The sequence below is a fragment of the Atheta coriaria genome, unplaced genomic scaffold (genome assembly GCF_025399875.1).
Source record: "Atheta coriaria isolate IRGN ID8LTWV9N9 unplaced genomic scaffold, Caltech_Dcor_3.1 hic_scaffold_7_pilon, whole genome shotgun sequence".
Classification (NCBI taxonomy): domain Eukaryota; kingdom Metazoa; phylum Arthropoda; class Insecta; order Coleoptera; family Staphylinidae; genus Dalotia; species Dalotia coriaria.
Window position 1 is genome coordinate 7,363,843 of NW_027045449.1, and position 12,099 is coordinate 7,375,941.

Sequence of the window (12,099 nt, forward strand, 5' to 3'; positions counted from 1 at the left end):
GTTTTAATGAAAATACAAAATTATACAAAAGGCATCTTTTACAATGTTTTTAAATGAGGTTTAAAATGTAATAACTATATTAATTAAATAATATTTCTTTGTATGGTGTTTTATACTAGTTTATGATCAATTTATTAATCACTTACTTATTGCACCATACATGATTCAACGAGTTCCACCCACGAATTTTTCGCATGTGCGTCAAATGAGTTCCAGAATGAACATAACTACATGCATAAATTACATAAATTCCATTTATCGCAAATTCCTGCTACGAAATTTGATGATATCAAATTATCAATAGTATACGGTTTCTCAGAATAATAAGGGTTGCTGGAAATATTTAAAGCTTTATTCACAAATTTTGCATTTTAATGATTTTTAAATGTGTGTTTGCCAATTCATCTCTTTCAGAACAGAACAGTAAATCATTATCTGCGTTTGTCGTTTCTCGATATTCCGAATCAATTGAATAAATCAATGCAATTGGAAAACTATGGAGTGAATAATTAATCCTTTATTTGTGGTTTCTTAATTACTTCAAACTGGCATCCAAACGCATCTCATGTCAACTTGTTTTATTACTGAATAGTCTGGATCTTTACTCGCACTACTGATTAAACTAAAGGGTTTTCATAATATTTAAAATGAATAATTCGCCATTTAATGACATCTGAAATAATAATGACATAGCTCTTTCTATAATTAAACGTTTGTGTGTAATTTTTTGCAATTTTAAACGGTGCTAAAGTTTATAATTAGTTAAGTTAACGTTATCGCTCAGTATAAATAACGTGCGCGTGTTCAAAAGGCTGGAAACATTGAAATCAGCGTAGGTGTTGGTTCATACAGATACTCCTGCGCATCGTGTGCTCCGTTCTTCCTCTTCGGGGGCGCGAAGTCGACGTCGGGCCATTTCAACAGACGCGGACGTGGTCGGTGGTAGCGGCGGCGGGCAAACCCCCGAAACGCGAATATAAAAGCTCTCGATTGTGGACGCGTGTCGTCACTCCTCACTTCGTCGCATCGCGCAGCATCGTATAGCGGTGATTCTTTTGCGTGTGCCGCAAACATCACGCGATCACCCCGCGCTTTTCCATCCGACGCGTTGAACTGTTTACTTCCTTAGCCAACGCTGTGCGAAAATTGAAAATTGCGTCATTCCCTGCGAAAGCTCTAAACCGCAGGAAAAAAGTTAATCGAATTCATTTTTGAAACACTTTATATTTCGTGTTTTAAGTTCTTGAAAAGTGCAAAATTCGTGTTTGTGTGGATAACTCTTTGGATTTTTAACAAATAGAAATGTAAGTATAGTTTAAGAAAACCTGTTGCACTAGTGAAGGAAATAAATTTATATTTCAAATTATATTTATAACAATAGTGTTTCTAAAGTAAATCTTGAAAAGAAATGCTTTGAGTGACTTCACTGTCACTTGATCAAGACAAAAACATTTTATAAATAGGTTAATTAAATTCGTCGTTGGCGGTTTTGAATTGCTCGGATGCGACGGCAGATAAATTTTATAAGGTAATTAAAAGCACAAATACGAAAGAAAATACAACTTGATACCCTCGTATTTTCTTCACAAATAAAATCAAACAAAAAATAAACACGATAAAAAAAACCTAATTTTGAAATCCACGGGTAATGTGAAACCTTAATATCTACACATAAATATTGCTATCTGCATAAATATAATTGTCGGTTAAGACTTGCATTAACATTAAAGCATAAATTATTAATTTAGTAGTTGATTTATTAGATTTAGTAGGATTTAAACTGGCAGTTAGAATTAGATTTTGATCGTTAATTATAATAAGAACTGTTACTTGGCACTGAAATTGGTTAAGTTTTCAAAGATGAAAACAAATTGACCCAACATTTGTATTGTTTGTCAAAGAACTTTTATGATTTGTGATGAAAATCTGCGTGGGGGTTTTCTCAGAGATGAATAGGTTTGTTTATATTTAGGATTCCTCCGATAGTCATAAATAATAATATGTGTACATTCAACGTGGTCACTGTTTTGTCGCGTTTATTTTCATCTCCCACCCGTGGGCATAAATAAATTCATAGCAAACTTTAACTAGCAGTTACTATATATCAACCATTAAATGAAATTGTACACAAACTGGAGATAAAATTACAATACCTTTTCCACCCACATTTTTCTGTTTTGTTTGTGCGTTTAGTTTGAGTAACTTTTCAATTTGCTGGGAGTGTCGAAGTGAACGTGGAGACTTTTCAAGTGTACATACGCATCATATTTATATCATGTGAGTGTATCGATGTCGATAAATTCAATCAGAAACATCCGACAGTCTTGCATTATCGGTTCGCATCCGAACGGCTTTGAAGTGAAGCGAAACGTTTCCAGCGTTTCAACTTGTGGGGTGCGTTGGCGGAACAGTATTTTGACGGTCGTCTGTCTGACAATTGACTCTTGAACCACTTCCATTTCTGGCTTTCCTAATTAACCCCATCAATGATTTACAATGCATTCCTAGTTTATTAATATGGTTTAAGTTAATTAATTTTTTTATTGAATAATTTAGGACTGTGTGGATGAAAACCGCGACGCTCCTACTAGGATTGCAATGCATCACGATGTCGTTTGGTTTGCCTCATCAATTTCCACCGAACGCCGACTTGGAAGCGCCCGCCGACTATTTCGACGCAACAGGCGATGAGAATATAGGTGAGCGATAAATTTCCCCAGCGAACACTTTCCTGCAATAAAGTCGCCACCCGATGCAATCAAACCCAGCAAACCAAACACTCTTTTAATTAGATATGGATAAATATGTAAGCGGCCTGAGTGCGAACATCGAAAACCAACAGGAGGAAAAACTACTGCGTATGGGCAACTATCTGGCTGAAATGTTATTGATGCCGTGGGATGGCAAAGGGCTTCCGTTATTGTACGTGGAGGAAGAAGAACCTAGTTCGTCGTCTTCCATTGAAAATGTTCTCAATTCAGGCGAAGACTTTAGAGAATTGAGTCCAAGGAAGCGATCTCGATTTTACCGCAAATATCCGTACAAACGACAGAACGCAAGACAAAAGTAAGTTGAAAGACCACAATGCAAATCGTTAAAGCAAAAAAAGTTACGAGCTTTTCTGTTACGTCATAATCCGCAGAGAGTCAAGCAAACCGGAATAAGCAGGCATATGTCGTGAAAAATACTCAAAATAGAAAATATACATAATGAACTGTCAGGATTTGCATAACTTCGGCATTAAAACAATCATAAACTAAATAAACAACAATATTGCAATCTCTCAACATTAAATTGCAATTTCGTGAATTATTTTGACTGCAACGCCGATTTTATGAATTAATTTTCAGTTATGACGCCGAAAACCGTTATCTATGTCAACCGAGCAGAGAAGACGTGTACAGACTTCTGGTGGCACTGCACGATTCGCGTCAGGGCGGCCAGGGACGCAACATAAATTTCTGCAATCGCAAGCGGCCGGCCAAGGCGATCTTCACCAACATTCGTTTCATGGGTTGATTCAATGTCTCGTTGCGCGAAGAACAACAATGGAATCTCGATACAAACCTCACTCATTCAATCACACATACGCCGATATACCCACACAGCAACCAAGCCCACGGTTTTCACCCCCATTCACAATTATAGTAGAAACGACGTCAAATCGCTACCGACAACATTCTGATACAACTCACGTTGAACCCAGCAAACAATATGTACTACTTACTAACAATGACCATAGGTGCAACATTATACAATATAAATACTATTGCAATACAGTAGTTACAGAAACTATTCAATGAACGAAGTTTAATGCGGTTGTTGTAACTATATAACTATTCCCACTCATACATGGAAACACATTTCAATGAAGTTAATCCATGCGATGATTTCGAATGAAATTGTAACACTGTTAATTGGTAGCAAATGTCATTTTATTACCTGATCAACAGTGTTGCCTTTTGTGATTTACCACGTGACTGCATGCAACTTCAATATTTTATTTTATTTATTCATTTTCAACTTGATCAATTTCTATGTCATATGCATATTCATGATTTTATTGGTGGTTTTTAATAGAAGGCGCAAACTGTTATTATATATACGTAGTTTGTGTATGGCTAGTATATAATCAAAATATCATCAATTAAATGAAACTATTTTCACACAAATATTAACGCGTACAGATTGGAAACGTCCTCTATCTATTTGTCAAATAATATTCTTTCAAACAGTCATTGCATGTTTGTTCTTCCATTATCTGCAAATTATGTATATTTACATTATATCATTTTAATAAATACGAATAAATGAATATACAATAATAATGTTCAAACATAAATACTACATGCCTATGACTATATCTATTTACTGAAAAAATAATAAACGAGACTATTGCAAAATGAAATTCCTTTGCGTTACTCACTTCTGGATTAAATTCCTTTCAACAGTTTGCTTTTGACATTCTATACTAACTTCCAAGTGTAGGAATTAAATTTAAAATACAACTTAAAAGTTTAATTAAATAACTCGACAAAACTTTGGAAAGTGGATACATGCATAGTTTATTATTTAACGATCAATACTTTATAGTGATTATAAGATAAACTTATTATCGCACGTGATTTCCTTGAACTCAATTTCTTGGACGGTTTTAACATCTTTAAATTTTAGCTCTAATTTATCTTCGGCAGCTTTGTATGGCAAATCTAAAACATAATATAATTATTTTAAAAAGAAAATAGATAATATTATAATACTTACAGATAGTATTATCTGAAACAGAATTACAATCTAAATTATTTTTGTTATTAAGGATAATATTGCACAAAGATTCGTTGTTCTTCTCTTTAGCACTTAAAACAACTCCACAAACTTCTAAAAATTGAATATTATTACCTGACCTGCAATAATCAATATTTTCAACAAACCTGGATACTTCTTACGCAATATAACAGAAACATCATCTAATTTCTGAAGAATCTGCATTGACATTGTCGTATTCTTAGTGGTATCATCTTGTATGCTTTTCAATAGCACAGGTTGATCCAATATACGTTCAGCTGGCGGTATTTCAACACAATCTGTGCTTGATTGTCTTCCGACCATATGTAATTTTAATCCTGATCCAACTCCGGGTTTATATGATACACGTTTATAAATTATTGAGATAACTTGACGATTTTCAAACCTCATATAAACTGAAAAATTTTAATCCATAAAATAATTATTATCTTTTGTTTAGAAAGTGGTCTTACCCATTTCACCAGATAAATTACCACAGTATTGTTTGCCGTTGATTTCTAAATATTCCAAATCGCAGGGAAAATCGAACGTGACGAACGTGATTTCCAATCGACAAACGCTCTATTCAAAACAATTCGATAAGCAGCTTTAAATTTAAATATTTATAAACTATTTATATTTACGTGAATAGAATATATGGATATATATATGAAATTTAATATATACTATAATATAATATTATCTTTTAAATTTTTGTTGGAAATAAGATGTGTTTTTTTAAAGTTAAACAAATTATGCAAGTGTTTAATTTGTAAACAGATGAAGTAATATTTGCAAAATGTTGGAGCTTAGTTTGAGGTTTGTTTAACTTACAGGATTTGCTTTGTACACATCAAAATTGCACATATCCTTGCCATAATCGTAAATGTCGATGGTGAAATAGTCATCCTTAATGTTACGCAAACAAGGCACGTTTGGCGGTAAAGTGGTAGTTGATGTAAACGGCGGCGGTGGTGGCGCTGGAGATTCTGTAGTGCTATAAGGTAATTCCGCACTCGTGCAGGGTATTTGTTCATAAATACCACGGAAACCTCGTCCACCTATTCGATCATTGGTCACAAATCTAATTTGTTCAAATGATTTTCCACTCATGTCAAACAACGCTGCAATTATTCATTAATACATTAATTTTTTGCATACTATATAGTTGGTAATAGCTTCTAATTTTCTTTTAAATTCACGTTTGTTATTAATTTATAACTAATTAAATTCAAAACCCTAAGGAAATTATTTTAATAATACTTAATAATTGACTATATTTTAATTAATATTTCGTATACATACTGAATGTGTTCGCCAAACTCTGCCCGCAATACCGAAAATTATTATTCATCAGCAAATAATCCTTGCGGCAGTCGTAGCTATCTTCAACTTGGAAATCTAACATGATCAAGCGGATTTTGCAATAACCCCTTTGTTTATAAAATCTAAATACATAGATTAGAATAATACAATCTAAACAACACTCATTTTCATATATATTCATACCGGTAGCAGCAGTTTATATTCTTCGGATAATAATATGGATATCCAGGACTTTGGAAATATCCTTTCAGAAAACTATATTCTTTACATCCTGATTCCCGGCTTACTTCAGTCTGAGGAGGTACATAACTATTACTATTAACAGTGATGTCATTGCATTTAGGCATACGCTGCCAAGCGACATCCTTGTTTAATTGATTCCATTCATTACTATTCCATAATGTACATTTATTTAAATCAAATCCACTCGGATATAAAGCATTTAAATCAGTGGTTTCCAAATAGTTAGTTTCTTCAACATCTCGTGGTTGTTTATTGTAAGAGTAAGAAACATCGTAGGTGTAATCCGGGCTGTCAAAGTAGTAGACATGTTTGACCACGCGTGGTCGAAAACCTAAATCAATCGGCTCGAAAACTTCAGTGTTTCCATTCAACAACGCCGATGATAACGCTTCATGCGTTAAATTTGGAAAACCAACTCGATTAAATTGATCTTGATAAAAATTAAATCTGGGAAGTATTTCTGCTGGATGATTAGAAATTTCTGATGAGTCTGGTAAGTATCTTTTCGGACATTCATCTTGAATCACTTCCAAAGCAAATCCACTGAATGCGTGGCCATCAAAATTAGCTCCTATATTCATATAGCGGAATACTTTTGTATTGCCAAAGTGACCTTCAAATGGTGATACTAGTTTTAAACCAGTGTGGCATCCACAAATTAGTTTACCATCAATTTGGAGATAACCTCTAGTGCATGATGAATCTTGTTCACCAACCCAAAAATAATGCATTTGTATTCTTAAACGACACACCTTTTGACTTGCTCTGTAGATAGTAAAACTACATTGAGCAGGTGAGTTGGGGCTATGAGGAAAACCTGGACTTGAAATGAAGAAACGTTTAGCACTGTAGGTGGCTGCACAACAAGATGGTTCCTTCGCGTTAGGGTATAGCTCACTTGGAGGGGCCTTAGAAGTCGGCGGTAAATATGGCCTGACAGGCGTTTGTGGTTGCCGTGTAGGTACATAAACCGGAAATTGCGTTGGTCTGAATGTATCAGGTCTTACTGGAGGTGCAAAGACATTTGGAACATTTGTTGTAGTAGGTTGGTTTTCATTGGGGTCTCTTGACACCACAGGTGGATTATTCGTCAAACATAAAGAGCGAGATACTAATATCCGGAATCCTCTTGCAGTGGTATCACCATTACTTATAAAATTTAGTTCTAAAGTACCAGAAGATGTAGCATACTGCTTAAAACCGTCTTTAATTCCACATAGGGCATCACGAATTTTCACTTCTAAGCGATCATTAACACAACCCAATGAATTCTCTAAGTTGAAATCCAAGAATTGTAATGTGTAATTGGTTTGGCAGTACGGTCCTTTGAATATGTACAAACAATTTGCATTGCTTGGATAGTTGCTTGGATACCGTGGACTTTCAATTATAAATTGTGGTTGTGAGAATATCCCTCCACAAGTGGCAGCCATTTGTGCTTGATCCTCCACTTTGTCACCATTGTCATTGATGTTAGATCCACTTGTTCGATTGTTGATGCGTTCCTCTGTTTCAAGAATTATGCTAGTAGCGTTCACTTCACGGTCACGTGGTCTATTTCCTCGTAATTGTCTTTTGTGACGTATTAAATCAAAACATATTACTTGGTTAATCAGTAAAATAAAAATCACTAATGTATAAAGCACTGTCTTTTTAAAAAATATCATTATTGCAATTATATTGTAAGAATAAATGTGAAAAACACTAGAAGACAAACATGCTTGTAATTAATTGTTGTTGAACGATTGTCACAAGAAGACTGGAGTATGTTCCGGTAACAGAACTCTTTATAACTCTTTACGTCAACCACATGATAATGTAATATTGAAATACAATATTTGTGCAAGTTGGTATACCTGTGTAAACGTGTGTAAAGACGCTCGAACAAAAATGATGTGAATGAAAAAGTGTGTAACATACTTGGTACACATCTTAATAATTGTTTAAAAACGTTTACAAATTAAACATTAACATTTAATGCAAAGTTTCACTGTGAAAAAAAAACTTGCACTACCACAACATCCGCTGAAGTCATTTGCTGTGAACATTTTGTGTGATTTTGACTGATAAAATACCGCAATGCAAACGCACAGACGTGAACAGGAAAAGAACATCACATATACCTACAAGTAATTTCTGCGCAGGAAAGAAGAATTGGATATGGGCAGCACCGTGACTCATTATGAAACTTAGTTTGGCGACAGTTTAACACATTTAAATATCCAACGTTTACTTTTTACTTACAACAAAAAAGTAAAAATAGATATATTTTAATGTATGGAATATTGCAGACGTGTTTATCTATGTCCTTAAAATGATTATTAAAAAAATTAAAATGAAATGTATATTTTTTCAACTTAACAGGTTTGTTGACTTCTCTATCATTTTAAATTACCAAAAAGTCATAACGAAAATATGCCACTATTATCAACACATAAATGTGGCAAGTTGAATTTCATGTTTTGAATATTTGGCTAGCTAATACCTATATAATGCGAGTCTCATTCGTTCTGCATTTAAAATTCTTTTAAGTTGTAACAATATGTCAGTAAATACCAAATTCTCTATGATCGATCATAGTTATGGAAAAAGTAAGATTAAACTTCTATACGTCAATAAAGAGAATAATCGTCATGATGCCGCCGAATACGAAATTGATATAATGTTAAAATTAGACAATATTAATGATTACACAATAGAATGCAATAAAAGTGTAATTGCAACTGACTCTCAGAAGAATACAGTGTATATTTTAGCGAAAAAGTACGGCATCAAGAGTCCAGAAGAGTTTGGACAGCAAATATGCAAACATTTTTTAGGAACTTATCAGCAAGTTACATCTGTAACAGTTAATATTGCTAAACTGCCATGGAACCGAATAAATATCAATGGATCAGAGCACAATCACGCATTTTTTTCATGTGGAAACAATGCCATTGATACTAGTGAAACAAGAATAGCTACAATCTCTCAACGAAGAAATAGTATGAAAACATTACAATGTTATATAATTAAATGTAACATTAAATTATCTTTTTAGGTCCACTAATTGTTTCTGCTGGAATAGAAGGATTAAGCCTATTGAAAACGAGCCAGTCTGGCTTCACAGGCTTTGTAAACGATGAATATCGTACTTTACCAGACCACAAGGATCGGATATTTAAAACCATTGTTTCTGCAAGCTGGGAATATCAGAAAACTTGTTGTTCATCAATAGATTATGATAACCTATATAATAGGATCAGAAATATTACAATAGAAGCATTTGCCGGTAATTGCAAAGACGGAATTTACTCTTCGTCTGCACAGAGTACATTGTTTAGAATCTGTGACCAAATATTAAAAAATATTGCCCAGGTAAGAAATCAGTAATCATATTTGTACCAATAAACTTCTTATTTTTATAGATATCCGAAATTACCATGAAAATACCAAACATACATTATTTAGATTTAGATTTTACAAGATTCAACAAAGTATTGTCTGATGAAATAAAAAACGCTCATCAAGTTTATCTTCCTCTGGAGAAACCATATGGAGTTATATTTGGAACCTTAAAACGCAATTCAAGCAAACTTTAATTATTTGTAATACTGTCGCTGCCATCTACAATCGCTAGGAAAATATGTTTGGTAGATAGTTCTAATCTTAGCATATAGATGGCACTTTACGTACAAGTTAGATGTTAGGTACCTACTTATTCAAGTAAATTCATATTTGTTAAGAACTGGTGTCGAAGCACAGCAGCGCGGCTCAAAAACGAGTTTTTTGCATTCCAATATAAATGCAATTAGTTAAAAACCCCTGTGCGCATTAGATAAAGACTTAATTTCTTTTTACTATATTATAATATCAATATATCAATGCTGTGCATTTAGTATTTTCTTAAGCATTTTCTTCAAAAACTATGAAATATAATTTAAATATTGTTTAATAAATAGATTAAATATGGGAAGCAAAACAAAAAACAATTTTTTATGAGTGGTGCGAGTATGCTTGGAAATTCCCTTTTAAGGAGTACTAAATCGATAGTACTTAATAATATTTTACTTTATTTTATTTATACTTGATAATAAATTAAATTTTTTTGTCTGAGTTTGACATGTTTTGGAAAATATTTTTATCAAATGTGACTAATTTGGGATATTAGAATGTTAGAGTTTTGATGATTGCAATTTTACAACTTTATTAACAAACAATTAAATACAGCCAAAAGTATATTTTGTTGCAAATAATTATATATAGCCAAAACCAAAAGAAAACATGTGCCTATTTCTCTAATAGGATCATTAAATCATTATATCTACATTAAAACACCAATTACTTGATTATTTCGGCCCACTTCTGCCAGAATCTGGTCGTTTGTGCGTGCACTGTCATAAATTGTTTACTAATTTGTGCCATTGATATTTTGACAATTGTATTGCAAGTAAATATATTTGGATATTGGATCGTTGTTTTGTGTGTCAATGTCATAAGCAAATCTTCAAGAATAAGTAGACAATTGTAACAATAATTATACATGATTTAATTTCTACTAGGAAGGATATACACCATTTAGAAATGATTGTATTGTATCCAATATTCCATATAAGTTTTGAATAATTAATTGCCTTTGCATTTGAATTGTGTGGTGTTATAAAAATTCGATATTGTCATTAAACAAAAAACATAACATAAATACACACGCGCGAGGAATATAGGTTATCAGAAAATCGGTGTATTGCTAATGTTTACACTGGGTCAAAAGAGTTGTTATAGCGACATACAAAAAACAATAGTTTGCTTTATCATTCCTACCTTCTGTCCAGTAAAAGTATTTCTTTGAAATATAGAGCAGACTAACTTACTGATTGGGTTAATAACTAACAAAAGAGTAATATTTATTAAATTACGTTTAATATTGGTGTTACTAATCACGGCAAAACCAAACTCGTGCGATATGGGAGGCAATTTAATCAATTACGTTTTCTAAATAAAATACGGACGCAAGTAAATTCGTATGTGCAATAAAGGTCATGTCGAATGCGCATTACTCTTGACATTTGTTAAGTGCATCGCGTGTTCCAAAACAACTAAAGTGTCACATTACGTATGTGTCAGTCATTACGTATTGATTTTAGTCATAATTCGTAAAAACGTGAAAAATCTTTCTAATAATAAATATTTATTATATTAATTTGAAAGAAAAAATAAATATTATACAATATGCTGGTGTTTTATTTCTATAAGTGCACATATGACATATAAAATTATAGGAAATTTTTAAATCTATTGTTTAAACCACACGATTGATAACACTAGTTATCTCAGTGATAGTTTCCTATTGCATAAACAATTTTTATATAGTAGTTTCGACATACAATAGTCAAATCAAATAAACTTTCAGTTTTAAGTAGTTATTCCATAGATAATACAATTATATGATAGAAATTAGATAAAACGCTTGAAATGTATTGTGTAATAAAAGATGGCAAGTTACTGTATTTTTGGAAAAAAAAAATAAAACAACACAATTGATTATAACGTGCATCACTCGAAGCCGACACAACATAATTGCAACAATCTAGTAAGATAAAATAAAATCTGTTTTCTATGTTCACAGAAAATATCACTGGAAACGTCATTTTGGAAGCTCAGCAGAGTTGTCAAGCAAAGAGTAAACGAGTGAACGATTAACTCACTACATACTCGTACTACACGCATCCTACTGGCGATACGCGAGAAGTACCTACAAGTCAGCAG

The 12,099-nt window shown here is 32.9% G+C and overlaps 3 protein-coding genes across 4 annotated transcripts; 2 read left to right on the forward strand and 1 right to left on the reverse strand.

Moving 5' to 3' along the window:
* The first annotated feature begins 934 nt into the window (after positions 1 to 934).
* LOC135796224 (uncharacterized) lies at positions 935 to 3,792 on the forward strand. The gene is made up of 4 exons (XM_065308156.1): positions 935 to 1,304; positions 2,557 to 2,699; positions 2,793 to 3,066; positions 3,351 to 3,792. Coding segments are annotated over exons 1-4 (588 nt in total). The 5' UTR covers positions 935 to 1,302; the 3' UTR covers positions 3,520 to 3,792.
* A 465-nt stretch (positions 3,793 to 4,257) lies between these two features.
* LOC135796223 (cubilin) lies at positions 4,258 to 8,098 on the reverse strand. Of its 2 annotated transcripts, none has more exons than XM_065308155.1 (7): positions 6,295 to 8,098; positions 6,091 to 6,233; positions 5,620 to 5,909; positions 5,259 to 5,367; positions 4,932 to 5,201; positions 4,765 to 4,875; positions 4,258 to 4,709 (listed from the first exon to the last, which is right to left on the reverse strand). In XM_065308155.1, the coding sequence occupies exons 1-7, from the start codon at positions 8,019 to 8,021 to the stop codon at positions 4,597 to 4,599; spliced, it is 2,763 nt and encodes a 920-aa protein (XP_065164227.1). In that variant the 5' UTR covers positions 8,022 to 8,098; the 3' UTR covers positions 4,258 to 4,596. The 2 variants fall into 2 exon arrangements, with proteins under 2 accessions (XP_065164227.1, XP_065164226.1); XM_065308154.1 differs by having other exon boundaries at positions 4,765 to 4,878.
* A 798-nt stretch (positions 8,099 to 8,896) lies between these two features.
* On the forward strand, positions 8,897 to 9,935 carry Uro (Urate oxidase). Its single transcript, XM_065307177.1, has 3 exons — positions 8,897 to 9,338; positions 9,395 to 9,711; positions 9,762 to 9,935. The coding sequence occupies exons 1-3, from the start codon at positions 8,897 to 8,899 to the stop codon at positions 9,933 to 9,935; spliced, it is 933 nt and encodes a 310-aa protein (XP_065163249.1).
* The last annotated feature ends 2,164 nt before the right edge of the window (positions 9,936 to 12,099 follow it).